The sequence below is a fragment of the Heptranchias perlo genome, chromosome 29, assembly GCF_035084215.1.
Source record: "Heptranchias perlo isolate sHepPer1 chromosome 29, sHepPer1.hap1, whole genome shotgun sequence".
Taxonomy (NCBI): domain Eukaryota; kingdom Metazoa; phylum Chordata; class Chondrichthyes; order Hexanchiformes; family Hexanchidae; genus Heptranchias; species Heptranchias perlo.
In genome coordinates this window covers 21,022,191-21,041,610 of record NC_090353.1, presented here as the reverse complement: position 1 = coordinate 21,041,610, position 19,420 = coordinate 21,022,191, and the positions used below count along the sequence as shown (strand labels likewise).

At 40.9% G+C, this 19,420-nt stretch overlaps 1 protein-coding gene across 3 annotated transcripts in view; it reads right to left on the bottom strand.

Moving 5' to 3' along the window:
* Positions 1 to 19,420, bottom strand: part of nfic (nuclear factor I/C) — a 396,187-nt gene that overhangs the window by 172,857 nt on the left and 203,910 nt on the right. For all 3 annotated transcript variants that reach the window (XM_067968254.1, XM_067968253.1, XM_067968255.1), the window contains exon 3: positions 4,901 to 4,972. In XM_067968254.1, the coding sequence (XP_067824355.1) occupies positions 4,901 to 4,972 (72 nt within the window). The remainder of the gene's footprint in view (positions 1 to 4,900; positions 4,973 to 19,420) is intronic.

The window sequence follows — 19,420 nt, the reverse complement described above, 5'->3', positions numbered from 1 at the left end:
TTCGACTTTTCCCAAAGCATCTAACATGTCGCATCACATCGGATACCACTTTGAGGAACTGAATTAGAATCATAGAATCGTACAGCACAGAAGGAGGCCATTCGGCCCATCGTGCCTGTGCCGGCTCTTTGAAAGTCCTATTCCCTTGCTCTTTCCCCATAATCCTGCAATTTTTTTCCCCTTCAAGTATTTATCCAATTCCTTTTGAAAGTTACTATTGGATCTGCTTCCACCGCCCCTTTGAGGAAGTGCATTCCAGATCATAACAACTCGCTGTGTAAAAAAAAATTCTCCTCGTCTTTCCTCTGGTTCTTGTGTCAATGATCTCTCTCCTCTGGTTACCGACCTTTCTGCCAGTGGAACAGTTTCCAATTGAATTTAGTTGGAAAGTAAAAGCTGATCTGTAGTTTGGTTATTACTTAGGGCCAGCTAGATGGATAGTATTGGTCTTTTCCGGTCCTGTAAATTTCTAATTTTCATCTGGTTGTGCAATGCCGATAAACGCTATTTTTAGACATCAGGCTAGAATTTCAGGGGTGTCTTATTCAAGTGGTACAATGCATCTCACGAGCCGTCACTAGCACTTATATTATTTGATTCTGGCTCTGCCCCAGACCTCGACACTCTGGTCATGGTTTTCCACTGGTTGGCCTGCCGTGATTTTATGTCCATTAAAGTGAATGGGCAGAAAGGTAAGAGCTGGCGACTGCAGAAGTGGGACATCTAGGCCTCACGTTTGAGTTCTGACAACGGCTCTACATCGGAAGCATTAACATCTACTCTCTCTGCAGATTCTGACGAACCTGCTGAGTGTTTCCAGTATTTTCTGTTTTTGTTTCAGATTTCCAGCAGTGCAGTTTCTTTTCTTCCAATATTTAATGTTGTTCCCAGCAAAATGTAATACCTGAGCAATTTCAGAGATAATCACACAGAAAAAGTCTTCCTCATCATGACTGGCAGGGTCTACTACTGTTAATTGATCGTCACTGACATCCAGTGAAGTGATTAGATCAATCTTTTGTTGTTTAAACACCTTACCCGTGATCTGACTGTTAAAACGCATGATTGGAAATAAGTTACATGAAAATATCATGCCGAAAGAGCTCAGCTGCTGCAAATTAATCACAATGTATTTCAACAATCGAATCACAGGTAGTTAAAAAACAGTGAAAGGCAAATCTATCACTTCTGTTCAATTAAATGATTCATCAGCTATAGTAGCGGACCTTACCATAGGTAACAAAAAAAAAACAATAGACAGGTTAAATGGTTGATGGTTATTTTGGGACTCAAGCAAAATTAGGATAAAAAGCAAGAGACTGAATGGGATACTTTGCGCTATCTCTTGCCATCATTAACTTTGCATTTAAGATGTTAAAATTCACAATAAAAAGAAATTTGCCCACCCTAGTAAAGTCACAAGTTAATGATCAAATGAGTGGAAATATTCTGTATCAACAAGTGAATAGTTCAAAACCAAGTGTATGAGAGCATGCAAACTACTATTGAAGTTTTACTGGCCACGCCAATACTGTAGTCAACTCTAAAGATTCAGTCCCCGAAAATCTGCCCCTGACCTCTGCCCCTGACCCCACAAAAGTTCGCATAGTCAGGAGGAGCTCTCACGATTTAAATGTTTTTAGCAGGCTAGAGGCACATGTTGAGTGCTCCCTCCTGAGATGGCCAGCTGGAGAGTTCTTGGCCATGAGATGCTGGGTAATTTGCCCCGCCCTCCCACCCAGGAAGAAAGTCGTATGTGTCCCTGCAGCCTCCCGACAAAGGGGGATGCTTCAAAAAAAATGTTTTACATTTTGGACGGCTCTTTGGGGTCCAGGTCTCAATGCTGGCCTGGTCCTCAAGATGGTCCCCACAATCACTGATGGTTTGGCCAGATATACCTTTGCCGAACCCACACTGGATCTTAAAACAGGATCGCGATGCAGGATCAGTGGCATTCGGAGTTCCCTCCCCAGCACCAGCCGCTTATCATCATGAGAGGAAAGAATCTGCAGTTACATAGTACTTTTCATGATCTCAGAACATTCCAAAATGCTTCATAACCAATGTAGTTTTTTTTGAAGAGTAGTCTGTTGTAATGTAGGAAACGCAGCAGCCAACTGCCATGGAACAAGGTCCCACAAACAGCAATGAGATAAGTGACCAGATAATCTGTTTTAATAATGTTGGATGATGGATAAGTATTGGCCAGGACACCAGAAAAATTCCCCTGTTCTTCATTGAATAGTGCCATGGGATCTTTTACGTCCACCTGAGAGGGCAGACGGGGCCTCGGTTCAATGGCTCATCCAAAAGATGGCACCACTCAACAGTGCAGCACTCCCTCAGTACTGCACTGAATGGCCTTGTAAGAGGGGTGGTGGAGGTTCCATTCCTGCAAAGTCATCCCTAGGGTGCAAGGCCTAGACCTGGCATATCCTTGTCCCTGTTCAGTTTCTGGCCAATTCGGCAGACTCCCACCAAAATTACAGCAGGAGTCTGCCTGAATGGGGGCCTCAAAATAAACACTATGCTCAGAGACATAGAAACAATATTTTAAAGGCAAAATATTTTAGTTCCCCTTATTTGATTTAAATTATCTTTCAACAGATGAAGATCCAGATCCACACATTCCCTTGTCAGTTCTCATCCCAAGTCTCTTTTATATTGGTGTCATTTTAGTTTGGATTCTGGGAGACCAGCATCCATCAACCAGCTACTAGATTTATGCTATTTTTCTTACATTACAGTGACAACACTTCAAAAGTATTTCATTGGCTGTAAAGAGTTTTGGGACGTCCTGAGGTCGTGAAAGGCACTATATAAATGCAAGTTCTTTCTTTCTTTTATTAAATCTGTCTTTCTTCTCCTGGCAACAGAATTGTACATCCAGTTTTTTTGTCAGCCTACAATTCTGTCGCTGGAATAAGCACTGGATTTAGTAGTGTTAATGCCATGACCAGGCTCATGCAATCAGAGCAAAAATAGTGTCCTATAAAAGCAGCTGTTGAGTATCTCCACAGATGCTGCCTGGCTTGCTGAGTATTTCCAGCATTTCCCGTATTTAAATGTTAAACTGTAGGTAACCAGTACTTGGTGTTCTGAATTGGAATGGTGTCAGTTGACACCAATCTTCTAATCCCCAGTGGTCTCTAATTTGTTTATCCTTATGCATTTCACACCTCTGAACATTTACCTACTAAACTGAAACTCCAATGTTGCAAAGCCAGCTGATTAATGAGATGAGATTAGTGGCGATACATAATACCAATGCATTTCACAGCAGGCGACATGTTTCAGGTGTTAAATGCTTGGGTATTATAGAGCTGTACATCAAAGGATTTTAGAAGATTGTTGTCACCTAGCATTATTTGGAATCACCACACCAAGTATTGGTATTGGCATCGCTGGGTCAGGCACTGGGTTTGCATATAGGCACTATGGGCAAAATTGGGAAAGAAAAACAAGGGAAGCTGGTAGGGGAAAATTCCATGGTGGGCAGGGACAATTTCAGTAACTGCGGAATGGCAGATCCCAAGGGGCCCTGACTGTGAACTGCAGCAGTGGGATCAGATAGCTTTAATGAAAGATTGGTGGGCAGCAACAGGGCTTCTGCATCAGACAGAAAATGGAGGGAAACAGCAAGTTATCTTTGTTTTAAGCTGCAAGTACAAAGAATTTTCTGTTTAACCAGACTGATGTCTTATTGAACATTTTTCCTTACATTGACCGTAAAGCTGTAATGCACTATTATAGTCCAATTTATTGCATTTTTTGAATTGCTGCAGAATTGCAATGATGCAAACTATGCAGTATAACTGAAGTTAAGCTGCCCTCCATTCAACATTAGGTGTGAGATCACCTCCAGGAGATTTAAATTGCTTTAGCTTTGCACTTTGTGCATTATAACAGCAGCCAGTGAAAAATGAACACTTTAAATTTTGATTTTAAAGTTTACAAAATTGTAAATACTGGTAAAGAGACAACTGTCCTATCAGCTGTTTCTGGACATTAAAAATTTATCTCGCATTCAGATGACAGATAACATAGCATTATGCATGACTTGAAGTACAGACATGCATTGCTGCACCATCTCCTAATTGTAACTGCATTATACAGACGAATAAAGTCTAAAGTTAACCTAAATGGTTCACAGCAACAGAACAAAATAACTAACTCAGTGGGTTCAGTATAACTGACCCACTGGGAACCTAAAACTAAAGATCAACACTGAGAGGGAGGGAAGTACCATTGTATACATCAGCACACTTACAGAGGGAGGGAAGTACCACTGTATACATTAGCACACTGAGAGGGAGGGAAGTACCGCTGTATACATCAGCACACTTACAGAGGGAGGGAAGTACCGCTGTATACATCAGCACACTTACAGAGGGAGGGAAGTACCACTGTATACATTAGCACACTGAGAGGGAGGGAAGTACCACTGTGTACATTAGCACACTGAGAGGGAGGGAAGTACCACTGTATACATCAGCACCACCAAGGGAGGGGAGTACCGTTGTATACATCAATACACTGAGAGGGAAGGAAGTACCGCTGTATACATCAGGACACTGACAGAGGGAGGGAAGTACCGCTGTGTACATCAGCACCACCAAGGGAGGGGAGTACCGCTGTGTACATCAATACACTGAGAGGGAAGGAAGTACCGCTGTATACATCAGGACACTGACAGAGGGAGGGAAGTACCGCTGTGTACATCAATACACTGAGAGGGAAGGAAGTACCACTGTATACATCAGGACACTGACAGAGGGAGGGAAGTACCGCTGTATACATCAGGACACTGAGAGGGAGGGAAGTACCACTGTATACATCAGGACACTGACAGAGGGAGGGAAGTACTAATCATATTTACATTAGCAAGCACAATACTCACCAATTGTTCCTGTCTTGCTGTCATCAGCCTCAGAGCCAATAGCAGGCCTTGGGCTACCACCCTGTTCTGATTCTGCAAGAAAAAGAAGGTTTGGATGAGGGGGAAGAACAGCTAAAACTATACATCAAAAAGCTACAATAATGATGAGTGTATAAAATTAATTTTGCAGTGATATGAAGTTCATGCTTTATCACCAGCTTGTCCCTACCCTTCCAGCAGAGTACTGTGTAATGTAGGATCCCAGAATGGCTGTGCTATGCCTGGGTAGACTAATTGGTAAATTTCACTTCAGCATTAATGAGCTACTGGAGAGAAATTCACTTACTTTACCAATCCAATGCCTCCAGAATCAATTCTGTTCTGGATTTAGTAAACATGACCGGATTGTGCATTTTTGAGGCAAAGTGTCACAGAAACATGCACATTTAAGGCATAACCAGCTCCACTGACTAATTTAAAACTCCGGGGGGGAGATTTTGACTTTGTGCTACAGCATAAAACAGGTGATAGTGAATCTGCAGCCCATTTTACATCTCTCCCGACTTCTATTTTCATTGACTTCAATCAACAATGCATCCTGGGAATCTACAATCATACAATTTTACTAACTTTTTGTATAAATCTGTTAGTGAAACAAGACTCCTGTATAGCTTATAAAGGAAAAATGCACACAGTTTACTTTTATTGGAAACTCCATATGCTCTGCTTCCCTTGAATGTAAATGTAGCCTAAACCCAGAGCTAAGTGGAATGAGATTCCCTGGAGAGGGGAATCTCACTCCACTTTACTTTAGACCCAGTTTAGGCCTTCAAACTAGCTTTCTGCTCCAAGTTTAGCATCAGTGTGAAATGGTTTCTGCTTTTCACTGACGCTAAACTTGTAGAATATGAATGCACCATTGATATGCCTGATGTTAAATAGTGATCCAGTAGAGATCAAAGCAATTTCATTACCTACACTGGTTAGCAGGTTAGAGTTATGGTCATGGAGTGCCAGGAATCAGACCCACAAAAGTCCAGTCATGGCAATGTGATATGAACATCTTAATTATCAGATGATCAAGCAACTCATATTGTGGTTGGAATGGATTGAAAATTGAAACCAAAGTGAAACAAGTCAATGAAAAAGATGGTGCAGATAATGGTAAACAATCACATCATGTTTAGCGCATGGCCAGTTTAGTTTTGGATTTGATCATTTCTTGAATACAACACCTACATTTCCCATACATTTCTTCACACGCAATTTCTTCGATGACACTGATTGCAAAAAGCAACTTTATTTTCTGTCACATATCAGAGAACTATAAATAAGAAACAACTGGACTGATGTCAAACACCACACACATTAGCAGCACACTATTATTAACAAAAGAATCCAGAAATACACTGGGTAATACACAGCTTTGATGGAAAACTCTGCCCAATATACAATGTATTAATAATTTCTGGTTCTTTCCAAAACTCATGTATAAATTTTATGCTTTCAATGGATATCAGAATGCTCCTTGGGTTATGTTAGTTGCAGAGTGTACTAAAATGTCCAAACTGAAGTATGGAACAACATGATGCATAAAATTAGGTTTTTCTTTTACTTGAAGGATCATAATTCATCTTGTGGTCTCAAGAATGATGATTGCAACCAGGACACTGGACTCATTCAAGATGGTTACATGCTGTGATGGGAGGACCGTAGGGTTGGAATGATTAGTTCAAATGAGTTGAACGGCCTTCTTCATCCAAACTTACCTTGTGATCTTGTGTGAAAAATTCAATCAATATCTGTTTTTTTTTAAAAACCTCTGGCCTAACAGAAAAGGCTTTCACTTGTGTACAGGTCTTGCTTTGTGATGCCAGCAAACTGAAGACTGCTATATGTTGACGTTAAATAGCTGGTAATAGTAAAAACTATTTTCACACAAACAGTGGTTCTTCATCCAATCATACTATTTTGGTGGCAGGGTGAAAGAATAAAACATACAATATCAAACTGGAAATTTAATTCACTTTAAAAATAGTATAATCTAGGAGCTTGGAAGGGAATTTTATTATTAACGATTAATATGTGTGATGGTGCATTCTAACTGCTGCATGGTAACTTACCACAGGCTGTATGTTAAGCCATTGAGTGATAAATTAATATAACTTAACTGAAGTTACCACAGTAAAGCTGAATGAGAATATCTTAGAAAAAATTACCAGGAATACTGAAGCATGTATAATCTGCCAGAGCGGTGGTGGGGTATGCTGGATTTCCAATGCACAATCTAATAAAGTGGAATTTGGCACTTGTGATCCTCTATTGTGCTGAATTATGATTTCAGCAGTACCAGTGAGGAGGGTCAATTGAGGTGCCAGGCCAGTCCGAGAGGAAGAATCTGTGGAAAGGCTATCGCTTGCATTCCTTCCAGTGATTATGTCAGAACGGAGCTGGCTGTTGTCTGCCTTTTAAGCTGGAAAAGTGTAAACTGCAGAAAGACCGGAAAGAGGGGAAGACATCAACTTAGAGGAGAAAATGTCTGAATGGCCTTAAAGAGAAACAACTAATGGTGGCCCTGGAAATGAAGATTGGGTGGAGGCGTGCCAGTCAACAAAAACCCTGCATCCAATTTTACTCCAGATTACATGATTTCAATACTACAAAGGCCTGGATTAGTCAAATAACATCCCCACCTAATAATTATCATCTTTGCATTTGCATTGTTCTGTTATACTGTGTCGTACAATGCATGTGCAGGGTACAGAAGAAATGAAACAAAACTGGTGCATTAACACTGGGCAGCCTATGACCTCAATGTAAATGCAAAGTGCTGAGAATTTTGGCAAGTAACCAGTTAAAAAAGCACACACTTTTTATGATAATGATTTCAGTGTTCATTTACTCACATGTTTAGCTCAGAATATTAGCTGCTTTGCTACATAATGCAATCTAAAGTTTTAAAAAAAGAGTTTTTGAAGTTGCTTGCTTTGGTGCCCAGAGGAAACCTGTTGCTAAGCAAAGTGGTACACTAATGATTTAAAAAGGTGGAACAACTCTGGGCTTCTGTCTCCACAGAAACTCTCAAGTATTTGGGGAAGAACTGCTCTGGTCCCTCTGTGTAGTGACACTGTGAATTAATTCATGGAGTGTCTCTGGTCCCTTCTGTGTAGTGATAATGTGAATGAATTCATGGAGTGTCTCTTTGGTCCTTTCTATGTGGCGACACTGAATGAATTCATGGAGTGTCTCTGGTCCCTTCTGTGTAGTAACAATGTGAATGAATTCATGGAGTGTCTATGGTCCCTTCTGTGTAGTGACAATGTGAATGAATTCATGGAGTGTCTCTCTGGTCTCTCCCTGTATTGTGACAGTGTAAATGAATTCATGGAGTGTCTCCCTGGTCTCTCCCCCTATAATGACACTGTAAATAAATTCATGAAATATTCCTCTAGGGTGCACTTTTAGCAAAATTATGAATATGTGGCACACAGATAGGAAATATCCACCAAAGAAGATCTTTAGTCGCGCACTTACAGTATCACTGCACAGAGCAACCAGTGAAATTCTTACTCCACTGTCAGAAAAATGTGCAATAAAGTAAACACAAATGATGTGGGAGGTGAGGAAAAACAAAAACAAAAATTCAAAATAAACTAATACGCCCTTGTGGGCAATGATCCCGATAATCCTTTCTGACTGAATTGAAATGGTTGCTCAAAGTAACATGTTTTATCTGTGCTGAAGTCAATGTTTAGTTGAGTTATTAAAGTTTGACTAAACTGTTTGCATGCACATTAAACACAATGTGCTGCATCTTGACTCCTGCTTCGAAGTCTCATCCAGTATAAATCCAATGCGTCAATGTTAGAATTTCTAATACTTCAGGAAAATTATCCACTACTGAGATTTCATTCTGGAACCTGTGAACCAATAAAAGCATCCAGCGAGTAATGCACAGGTATAATAAACTTACCTTTTAGTGGAACCTTGATCTGGCCCAGTGGTCTTTTTCTAATGCACAAGTGGAGTATTGTAAGGCAATGCCATGGTCTCCGTGGTGACAGGATGCTCGAAGAGGTGTGAGCCAGCATGAGAGTTTTGCTTTAATGTTATGTCAGCTGTGTAGTGTCGGCATGCTTTGTTCGCGTCCTTGGCGCCATACAGAGCTCAGCGGCAGTTATCAGACATCAGTTGCTATGGTTACAGCTGTGCGGTCACTACTGCCGAGTGCTAGTGTGCAGCTGTTTGAATTTTTTTTCAATTGTCAGTGGCTTGTACGAAAGTAATTCCAGTCAGGATGTTATCTCATGTACGCGGAATGGTTTGTCACGTTATTAGCCACGCTGTTTAAACCAGATTTATAAATCTTGAGGTGTGTTTCAGAGAATTCCCTGCCTATCAGGCCAGCTATACGACACAGTCTGTGTCTATGTGAAGTGGTTTTGACTTTGCATCAGTGCAAAATATGTTGTGTAATTCAAGTGTGAATTCGGCCAGATTGATCGGTGGCAAACAATATGGGTAGTAAATATTTCAGCTTCGTACTGGCCACAGAATAACTGCAAATACTCTGAAGTGAACTTTTAAGAGTTTTAAACATAAACTCTCAACATAATTAATAAAGCAGTGAACAATCTAACACTACCGTGGTTACTTATGTGGGCTTCATATCACTGTACCACAATTACCCCTATAGATCTCAAGAACTGAATACGTATAAAAGAAACTGGAGTTAAAAAAAACATTTTCATTTATATAGTATGTTTTCACATCAGTGAAGTATCTGAAAGTATTACACACAATGAATTACTTTTCAGTTTCAATAACTTTTATGTAGGGAAATATCGCAGCCATTCCACACCAGTAACATCCCACCAACAGCCATGAAGTGAACGTCTAGTTAGTCTTTTTTTTTACCATGGAGTTGATTGAGGGAGGAATGTTGCCAGGAGACTGAGGGATCTCCCTGCTCTTCTCTCAATAATGCTGTGGCATCAACAATATTTTGCACTTATTTAATATCTTCAACGTGATAAAACACTGCAAGTGCTTCGCCGAGGCAATAATAATCTGACTCCAAGAAGTGAGGGGGGGGGGGGTTAGGAGAAGAATTAAGCTGATCAAAATGGTAGGTTTTGAAGAGATTTATGAAGTAACGGATAGAGGTAGAGGGGCAGAGGGATTTAGAGAGATTGTGCCAGAGTATGGGGTCAATATGGCTGAAGGTTGTGCGACCAAAGGTGGAACAGCGGGAGGGGTAATGCAACGTTCCTTCATCGTCGCTGGGTCAAAGTCCCGGAACTCCCTGCCTAACAGCACTGTGGGAGTACCTTCACCACATGGACTGCAGCGGTTCAAGAATAAGGCTCACCACCACCTTTTCAAGGGCAACTAGGGATGGGCAATAAATCCTGGCCTTGCTAGAGATGCCCACATCCTGAGAATGAATGAAAATAAAGCAGAGATGAGAGTTGGAAGAGCAGAGAGCACATGCAGAACATGTTGCTGAAGGAGATTCCAGAGGTAGGGAGGAGTGAGATGGAATGACTTGTAGATAAGGACAAAAATTTTCAAATCAATCCTTGGGGGTGAGGGAGCCAATGAATATTGGTGAAGACAGGAGTGATAGGGAAAAATACTTAGTGCAGTATTGGATGTGGCCAGTGGCATTATGTAGGAGTTGCAATTTGTTTATAGCAGACTAGCACGGGAAGCAGCCGAATAAACAAGTCTGGCAGTAGCAAGGGTTTCAGCAACAGTTGGGATGAGTTGGAGCAGAGGCGGACAATGTTGTGAAAGTAGAAATAAGTGGTCTTAATGGTGGCTAGGATGTGTAGTTTGAAACTCAGCTCAGGGTCAAACAGGAAACTGAGGTTGTACACCTTTGGATTCAGCCTGAATAAGCAAGCAGGGAAAGTGATGTAAAACACTTAAGGATAAAATAGACAGATGACAAATGCAATCTAGAGAAGGAAAGTATGAGAATATGCATTTTGGGAGGAAAAACTAGAAATGGTTGTATACACTCAGTGAAAAGACACTGAAGTATGTGGATGAACATATAGACTTGGGACTCAAATACATAATTCCTTGAAAATGTGAGTGCAGGGCTAATAGCATTTTGGGTTTGATAAATTGGGGCATAAAGTACAAAAGCAAAAAGATAATGATAAACTTGTATACGGTACTGGTTAGGTCACAATTAGAATGCTGTGTACAGTTTTGCATATTATAGGAAGTACATCTAAGCCACAGAGAGCATGCAACACAGATTCACCAGGACGATGGCAGAGATGGAAAACTAGACATATGGAAAGACTTGAGAAAATAGGACTATTTCCACTGTACTAGAGAAGGATAGGAGGAGATTTAAGAAAGGTTTTTAGATTTATTAATGGCTTTGAAGTTTATGAAGAGTGGAGGATGGAAGGCCGGCCAGTAGAGCATTGGAATAGTCGGGTCTGCAGGTGACAAAGGCAGAGACGAGGGTTTCAGCAGCAGATGGGCTGAGGCAGAGGCAAAGGCAGGCGATGTCACTGAGGTGGAAGTAGGTGGTCTTTGTGATTAAGAGGATATGGGTCAGAAGCTCAGCTTGGGGTCGAATGGGATACCAAGATTGCGAACAGTCTGGTTCAATCTCAGACAGTGGCCAGGGAGGAAGAAGGAATCAGTGGCAAGGGTATGGAGTTTGCATTGGGGGCCCATGATGATGGCTTCGGTCATCCCAATGTTTAAGATGGTGAGGCGAGGTTAAAAGAAATTTCTTTATGCAGAGTTTAAAGTTAGGGCATGGAATGCCTTGCTTCAGGAAATAGCTAAAGCAGAGATCTTATCATCTAAATATTTGAAGCAGAGGAAGATACTGGGCTATGGGGAGATAACATGGCAGTGGCATTAGTTTGGGATTAGTTTTGGATTGCTCTAAGTGCCAGCACAGACATTATGGGCTGTATGACCTCTTTCTGTGCTGTAAACTACTATGGTCCAGGGCTAAGGCACTGAGTTTTTAGTGGGAGCCGAACAGGATGGTTTTGGCCTTGCTGATGTTGAGTTGAAGGAAGTTCTTGCTCTTCCCAGATCCTTAATGTTCCAGCAAGACAAAATCTTGGATTAATATCTCATTCAAATTCTTTGACAATGCAGGGCTCTTTCAATACTTCACTGGCGTGCTAACTAGTCTTGTGCACAACTCAATCCCACAATCTTCTGACCTCAAAGCAAGAGAGCTACTAACTGAGGCAAATTGACACCTACTATAATAAACAGCATTGTATCCAAGAGGTAAATTATCATAACTTGGAATGTTACAAATAGGTTGGAGTTTATGAGAGATCAAAACTAACCTTATAACAAGCCATCGCACTATTGTGATACTGTGCAAGGCTGCTACTTCTGTTTTCTTTAGGTGCAAGTAGGCTAAGGAATTTCACATTACTGTTAGATGCATACACACAGAGTGTTTACATTGTACTGAATTTAATTACTGAGTGAACGAAGACATAAAAAGCACTATCATATTTCACATGGTTTGAAGGAGAGTCAGCAAAGAAGTGGTTAATTTTTATTGGCCAATATTCAATCAATTATTATTTTCCTTCATGGGTTACCTTGTTTTGTTATGTCCCAACTACCCATCAAATTTCTTTGCAGACATTCATCTTCTGTAAAGCCTCATAGCATTGTGTGTACTGCCTCCATACAATAAGGTGGTAAACTGCTGTTGGACTGAATCTCATCTTCCATCAAGCAGCACTCAGTAGCACCTACATCCATTACAGTCGGATTACTTTTACTGCATTTAAATATGTGAAATTCATCGCTTGCCGTCAGAATTTTGCAGTTGGCTAAAATGATAATAATGGATTGGGGTTGATGCTTGATTTCTGCTGCACTGGAATGCTGATAAGCCTGAAGAGCTATGCAAGAGCCTCATGCTCCCTAATATTCAGGGGCACTGGGATCAGAGCCTTCTGACAGCTCTGAACCCTTGAAATGTTGAACCCAGTCATCTGACATACAGATGTTACATGAAGTGAATCAGACACAAGAGTTTTATGTTTGGGCTGTGACCGTGGCGAGTTGGATACTGATAAACATGCAACGTAGAGGGCCATGTTTCACCGCATCCTAGCACAGCTGGTAAATCGGCAGTAATGTCTGAGGTCACAGTTCACCATTCAAACTGTTTGGCTTTGAACACCCACATTCCCAACACAGAAGCCTGCTATTCAGCAGGGAAAAAAATTGTGAAAAAAAGTAATTTGAGTTAATAAAAAAAAATAAAAGTGAAGTGACTGATGGCTTGAGCTTTAATATGTTCAGTTCTCAACATGTGTGAAAGACCATATTGATCTGTTCCCCATCAATCTCCTAGCTCCTTCTCTAAGCAAATAGCCTTTGAATATTACCACTTACAAATGAAAGAAATGCTTCATGCTGCTGCATTATTTTAACACTCTAGAGTATTCCAGTAATGGCAGATCACAGGAAATGGCCAATTAGATAAAGTGCGCTGTGCAAAACTGAGTTACTGTAACACAAGAAGAATGGTGCAGAGCCTCCTCCTGGATCTTTATAGATCACCATAACAGAAAGTTGTTTTTTTTTTAAAGTCATTTTGTCCTGATCAATAAGCCATGAAATGTTGTTGAGGTAATCTACTTGCCAAAATTCCTGTTCCAATCACTCAAGTACACAAGGGCTGAATGGAAAGATTTGAAATCGACAAGTAGACAGCTGATAATGCAGATGACAGTTTTCATATGTTGAAGTAGCTGGATGTTGAAGTATGGTTCCATTAACAGAATACTATCTTAATTTGTGGGCAAAGAAACATAATGCAGAGGAAGTACCTGATATCATAATCTGCTGAAAATGAACAATATTGGAGGAAGATTTGTGTGTGGTATTTGTAACAACATTATAAACACATCTTGCATTTATATATACTTGCATTTATATAGCACCTTTAACATAGTAAAACATCCCATGGCGCTTCACTGGAGCAGTAATTAGACAAAAAAAAACTGACGCTGAGCCAAGGAAGGAGACATTAGGACAGGTGTCCAAAAGCTTGGTCAAAGAGTTAGGTTTTAAGGAGGGCCTAAAAGCAAGTGTAAAGAACATGTTCACACGGTAAACGAAGGAAATTTTCCGTCCTTGTGACTTGAGTGGGACATTTACAAATGTGAAATCACAAGTCTCTGCTGAGATCTATCCTAAAAATGATAGATTCTGATTTTTCACTATAATGTTTTCATTCCTAAACTTCATTATTTACATCCTTTCTGAATACTTAAATTTTGTGGCTTGTGACAAATTCTAATTTTAAATTATTTGTCCAGTTGTTGCTACTTCAGTTGTTATTTTCTCCTGATCTTTTGAAAGGTTTCCTCCCATCACCATCAACCAAACCTGCACTATTCCTGAGTGAAGGGACAGGTGAGAGGCCAGTGATCACAAGTGCTGTTCTGTAATTGGCACTAGGAGGCCATGAGAGAGGGCCTGGGTTGATACAGCCTCTTAAGTTTTACACATCCCCTGGCTGCAAGATCAGGAAAATGTAATGCCGGGTGGAGGCAGAACATGAACTCTTCTCGTTACCATAGTGACGGATGTTGCTGGTACCCAAGTGCACTGCATCCTCCCACCCACTGCCTAGACGCTCAAACTCAATTCTAAATTGGAAAAAACCCCACAGTACGTAGCATAATGGGGCTGAAGATCTGGGCCCCTTCCGGTGTACTCCTGTCTTAACTTCAGCACGAGTCTGCCAGAGGGGCCAAAGGTTAGGCTGGGCCCCAGATTCTCCAGCAAAATTGTGGACCTGTTTTTTTATAGGACGGTTTATAATTTTCTTAGACTTGGCACCTTCTCCTGCCGTTTGGTGTTTCGAAACAAATGCAGAAGTACATCTTAAGATATAGTACAACACGGACAGCACACTGGGCGCAGGCATTTAGTGAGTTAAAAAAAAAGTATGCAACCAGGAAATGTCCAAAAATAACGAAGATTTTACAAAGTCAGCAGCCACATGCTTTCTGTGTTGCTGTCTGTGTTAAGTACTATTTTAACACTCTAAAACTGTAACATGAGAACCACTTCATTTTCCCTTGATACCCTCCCATCTCAACTCCTGACCTCTCAACTTCATTTCCTTGGCCCAAGGTTCACCGGTATTGTAATTGCTCCTCTCTTTGGCCTTTGCCCACTCCCCTTAAAAATTGCCATAATAACTGCTTTTCAAATTGTCTGCCCTCAACCCGTCCATCCTCTCTTACCACTATCCCATCCCCAACCTCCCCTTCCTTTCCTTTCGGGAACATGTTGTTGCCACACAACTCTGTGGTCACCTCTTACTATTTGTATACTTTTTGGCTTCTGTGCCACCCAAAGCACTAAGACCTCTCTGGTCAAACTTGCAGACGACTGTGTGACTACGACTGTGGTGAATTATCCTTCCTCAACCACTCCACAACATCTGACATGGTCAATCACACTGTTCTTCTCCATTGCTTTTCCTCAGTGACCCAGCTCAGGAGCAATGTCCAATTCAGACATATCCAACTGCAACCAGTACATTTCCAGTAATAGCTTCTCTTCCTGTGCCCGTACAGTCACCTCCATTGCATTTCAACATTCCAATTTCTCATCTGTATGTTGTTCCTTTGTGACTTCTTCCTTAATCGTGGGGTCAGCTTTCACATGTTTGCTAATGATACCCAGCTTTATCTCTCCACTTCTGTTGCTATGCTTATCCGTCTCCCTGTCTGACATCAAGCTGTAGATTAGTCAGAATTTCCTGCAGCTCAACATGGCCAAGACTGAAGGCCTGTCCAGATCCAGCCAGAAACTCTGTGCCTTAATCCCTGATCTCGTTTCCCTTCCAGGTTTCCCCGCTTAAATCAACAATGCTTAATATCAGGGTTCTGCTGACCTGGAGCTGGGACACAAACCCCACATCCAGTCTGTAACGAAGACCATCTACTTCTATCTCCATATCATCCATCTCTGTCACTATCTCACCCACACCGCTGTTGACAGCCTTATTTTTTCCTTTGTTACCTCTAGACCTGTATTCCCAAAGTTTTCCTTGTTTGATCTCCTGCAACCTCATCCAGAACTTTGTAACCTGCATACTATCCTGCTTAAAGTCCCATTCAGCTATCATCCTTGGTCTTGCCAAACTCCACTAGCTCCTCAAACCTCAACACATGGACTTCAAAATCCTTAACCTCATCTTCAAATCTGTCCACTGTCTCACTCCACCGTACTCTCCCACCTCCTCCCACTGCTCCTTTGCATTTCACACCATTCACTCCTCCAACTATGATCGACCAAACATTTCCAACTCCCTCCCCTCTACCATTGGTGATGGAGTCTTCAGTCATCTCACCCCCACTCTCTAGAACTCTTTCCCTAAATCCCTCCACATCTTTAAAAGCCTCCTTAAAAGCGTCCTCTTCTACCATGGCTTGGGTCTCTTGCCCTAATTTCCATATTACTCTTGTTCAGCTCTGAGATTGCTGTGGAAGGCTTGGGACATTTTGCTACATTAAAAGCACTAGAAAGATGTACGTTGTTGTTGTCTGAACACAGAATATAGCACAGTACAAAAGGTGTAGATTCCCTGCGATATATAGACTGTTACATTGTATGATTGTTATGTTTTTGTTTAAAAATGTGGTGGAATTTTTTTTATTAACAAATGAATAAAGCATCTGAAAAGCTCAACAATCTGGTTGAACTTTATCCTTCAGACCTCAGTTTAAGCTTCCTCATTCTGACAGGAAACAGTTGGGATTCTCTACCAGACAAATAGCCTTGAACTTGAGTTCTGCACCCATGACCCTGCTAGAATCCAAAAATACAAACACAAACTGGCACATGGTGTTACTGGTGCTGTGCAGCCTTTCACTTTAACTATCCGTGTACCAGAGCAGTCAGAGCCAGTGTCAGAGCAGGAATATTATCATCTGTGTATCTTTCTAATGCTTTCATATGACAGAGAATTTGCAGTCTTTGTGAAATAAGATGTTTGATGGAAAATTGATCTATTGGTTGTTCTATTGTATGCCCTCAGGGTGCCTTAGAAATAAAATGTAAAAAGATTAAGCAAGCAGTAGCTGACAAGCAAAAAGCCCACTAACAGCCAAATATTGATCTTTCTCCCCAAGACCTAACTGTAAAATTCAAAGATGGAAATGTTTGGAAATCAAAGTTGACATCCTACGGCAGTCAGGTTTGGGACCATCCCCACAAAGTAATGGACGGTAGGATTCTCTCTGGAATAAGTGTGTTTTCTCTTATACTTTTTTCTTTTTGGTGATTGTGCCTCCTGTTATTCCCTGCAGAGCTGAGGTGCTGCCCCATCAGGGTTAGAACCCTGGGTATTCAGTGAGATAACTTTATTTACTTCACCAGGAATAGGGAAGCCTCCTACTGACCATAGCTCTCCCATGTTTTGGTTGCGCTGCTACATTAAGTGGGAGGGAATGGTGTTACCCTTAGACTGCTTTCTTGTTAACCAACTTGTCCTCAGCCCTGGCAATAATTCCCTACCACCAGCACTTGGAGGATGGAGAAAACTTTTACTTCTTCTTTACTGCTGCTGGCATCTGTTAGCTTCAGTTATTGCCAATGCCAGCACCATGCCTAGCTACTACCATCAGGAATATCCTTGTCCTGTGTGTCTGAAAGTGTCTTGGTTTTATATGGGGAATTTTCTCACAGCAGAGTGTAATCTATACCTCTTAAAATCCATACCAAATTTCTACATTATAGGATTTAGAGAGAAAATTACAGTAATTCTGTTTTGTACATCTCGATTAGGGTGTAATGGAAACCAACATCAAACTAATTCCAGGGTTTCTTGGGAAGATCTAACACAAAACTGTAGAAAAACAGTCGATTTTAATCAAACCAACTGCAACATCCTCCAACATACTCCTATCTCATCGCTGCTGTTTCCTGCCCCATGACAGGCATCGCTTCCCTCCACGAGGCCCCCAATAGCCACAGTCATCCTCCCGTACACACACAATCATTATCAAAAAACAAATAATCAGAAATGTCTGTAGTGTTGTTGATACTTCTGTGACATCTACACATCTAACTGCTGATACAGGAAATCTCAGTGTTCCTTAAATGTTTGTTCTCCAAAAATGCATGGAAAATACACTCTTCTGTCTAAACTCCAGATCTTCCACACTGATGTGTGCAGCAGATGGCACTGTGCTGTGATAGGTAGAGATAAGATTGTGTTATTAAAAATCTCTGGTGACACCCACTCTACATTCTGTTTGGCCATTCTTCAAGAAATACAGCAAAATATGTTCTTCTTGTCCATATATTGTACAGATTAAAACGATTCAGCTGTTTGTTGCCTGTTGTGAACAGCAAAACTAATGACCTGTTTGTAAAGAATGAACTTTCTGTTCCACCCTCCATACAGCTCTAAAAACTATCTGAGTTATAACAATTCTTGGCTTCAAGAACATGAATTCCACAAAAAATGTTGAATTCCTAGATATTTTTACAAAATTGACACAAGTGGGTTTAATCATCCACCAATGTGACCAAATATACCAAGTTTCCTTATCCATATTAGATTGTTCCATTGCTATTTTAATGGCAATTAGTGATCATTGGCAGTCAATTTTAATTAATAGAATGGTAAATACCCAAAGAAAGAAGAAATTTCCATATAGATAATGCCTTAAATGTCACATAGGGTATCCCAAATTGCTTCACAAACAATGCATTACTTTGAAGTGTTGTGCAGGCAAATGCGGCAGCCATTTTCTATGTAGCAAGGTCCCACAAACATCAATGAGATGACTGACCAGTTGATCAGCTTTTGGTGCTATTGGTTGAGGAAGGAATGTTGGTCACCACAACAGGAGAACTCCTTGCTCTTCTCCAAGCAGTGCCATCGGATCCTTCATCCTTTACCAGAATGATACCAGGCTAAAAGGGTTAAATTATGAGGACAGATTGCGTAGACTAGGCTTGTATTCCTTTGACTATAGAAGATTAAGGAGTAATCTAATTCAGGTGTTTAAGATGATTAAAGGATTTGATCGGGTAGATAGAGAGAAACTTTTTCCTCTGATGGGAGAACCCAGAAGAAGGGGGCATAAACTTAAAATTAGAGGTAGGCCATTCAGGGGTAATGTCAGAAAGCAATTCTTCACACAAAGTGTAGTGGAAATATGGAACTCTCTCCCCCAAAAAGCTGTTGGGGCTAGGTCAATTAAAAATTTCAAAACTGAGATTGCTAGGTTTTTATTAGGCAAGGGTATTAAGGGTTACGGAACCAAGGCGGGTAAATGGAGTTAAGATACAGGTCACCCATGATCTAACTGAATGGCAGAACAGGCTCGAGGGGCTAAATGACCTACTCCTGTTCCTATGTTCCCTGAATAGGCAGACAAAACCTTGGTTTAATATCTCATCCAAAGGACATCGCCTCTAACAATAGGTTATTCCCAAAATACACTAAATATCAGCCTAAATTTTGAGAAATTCTAAATGATATCA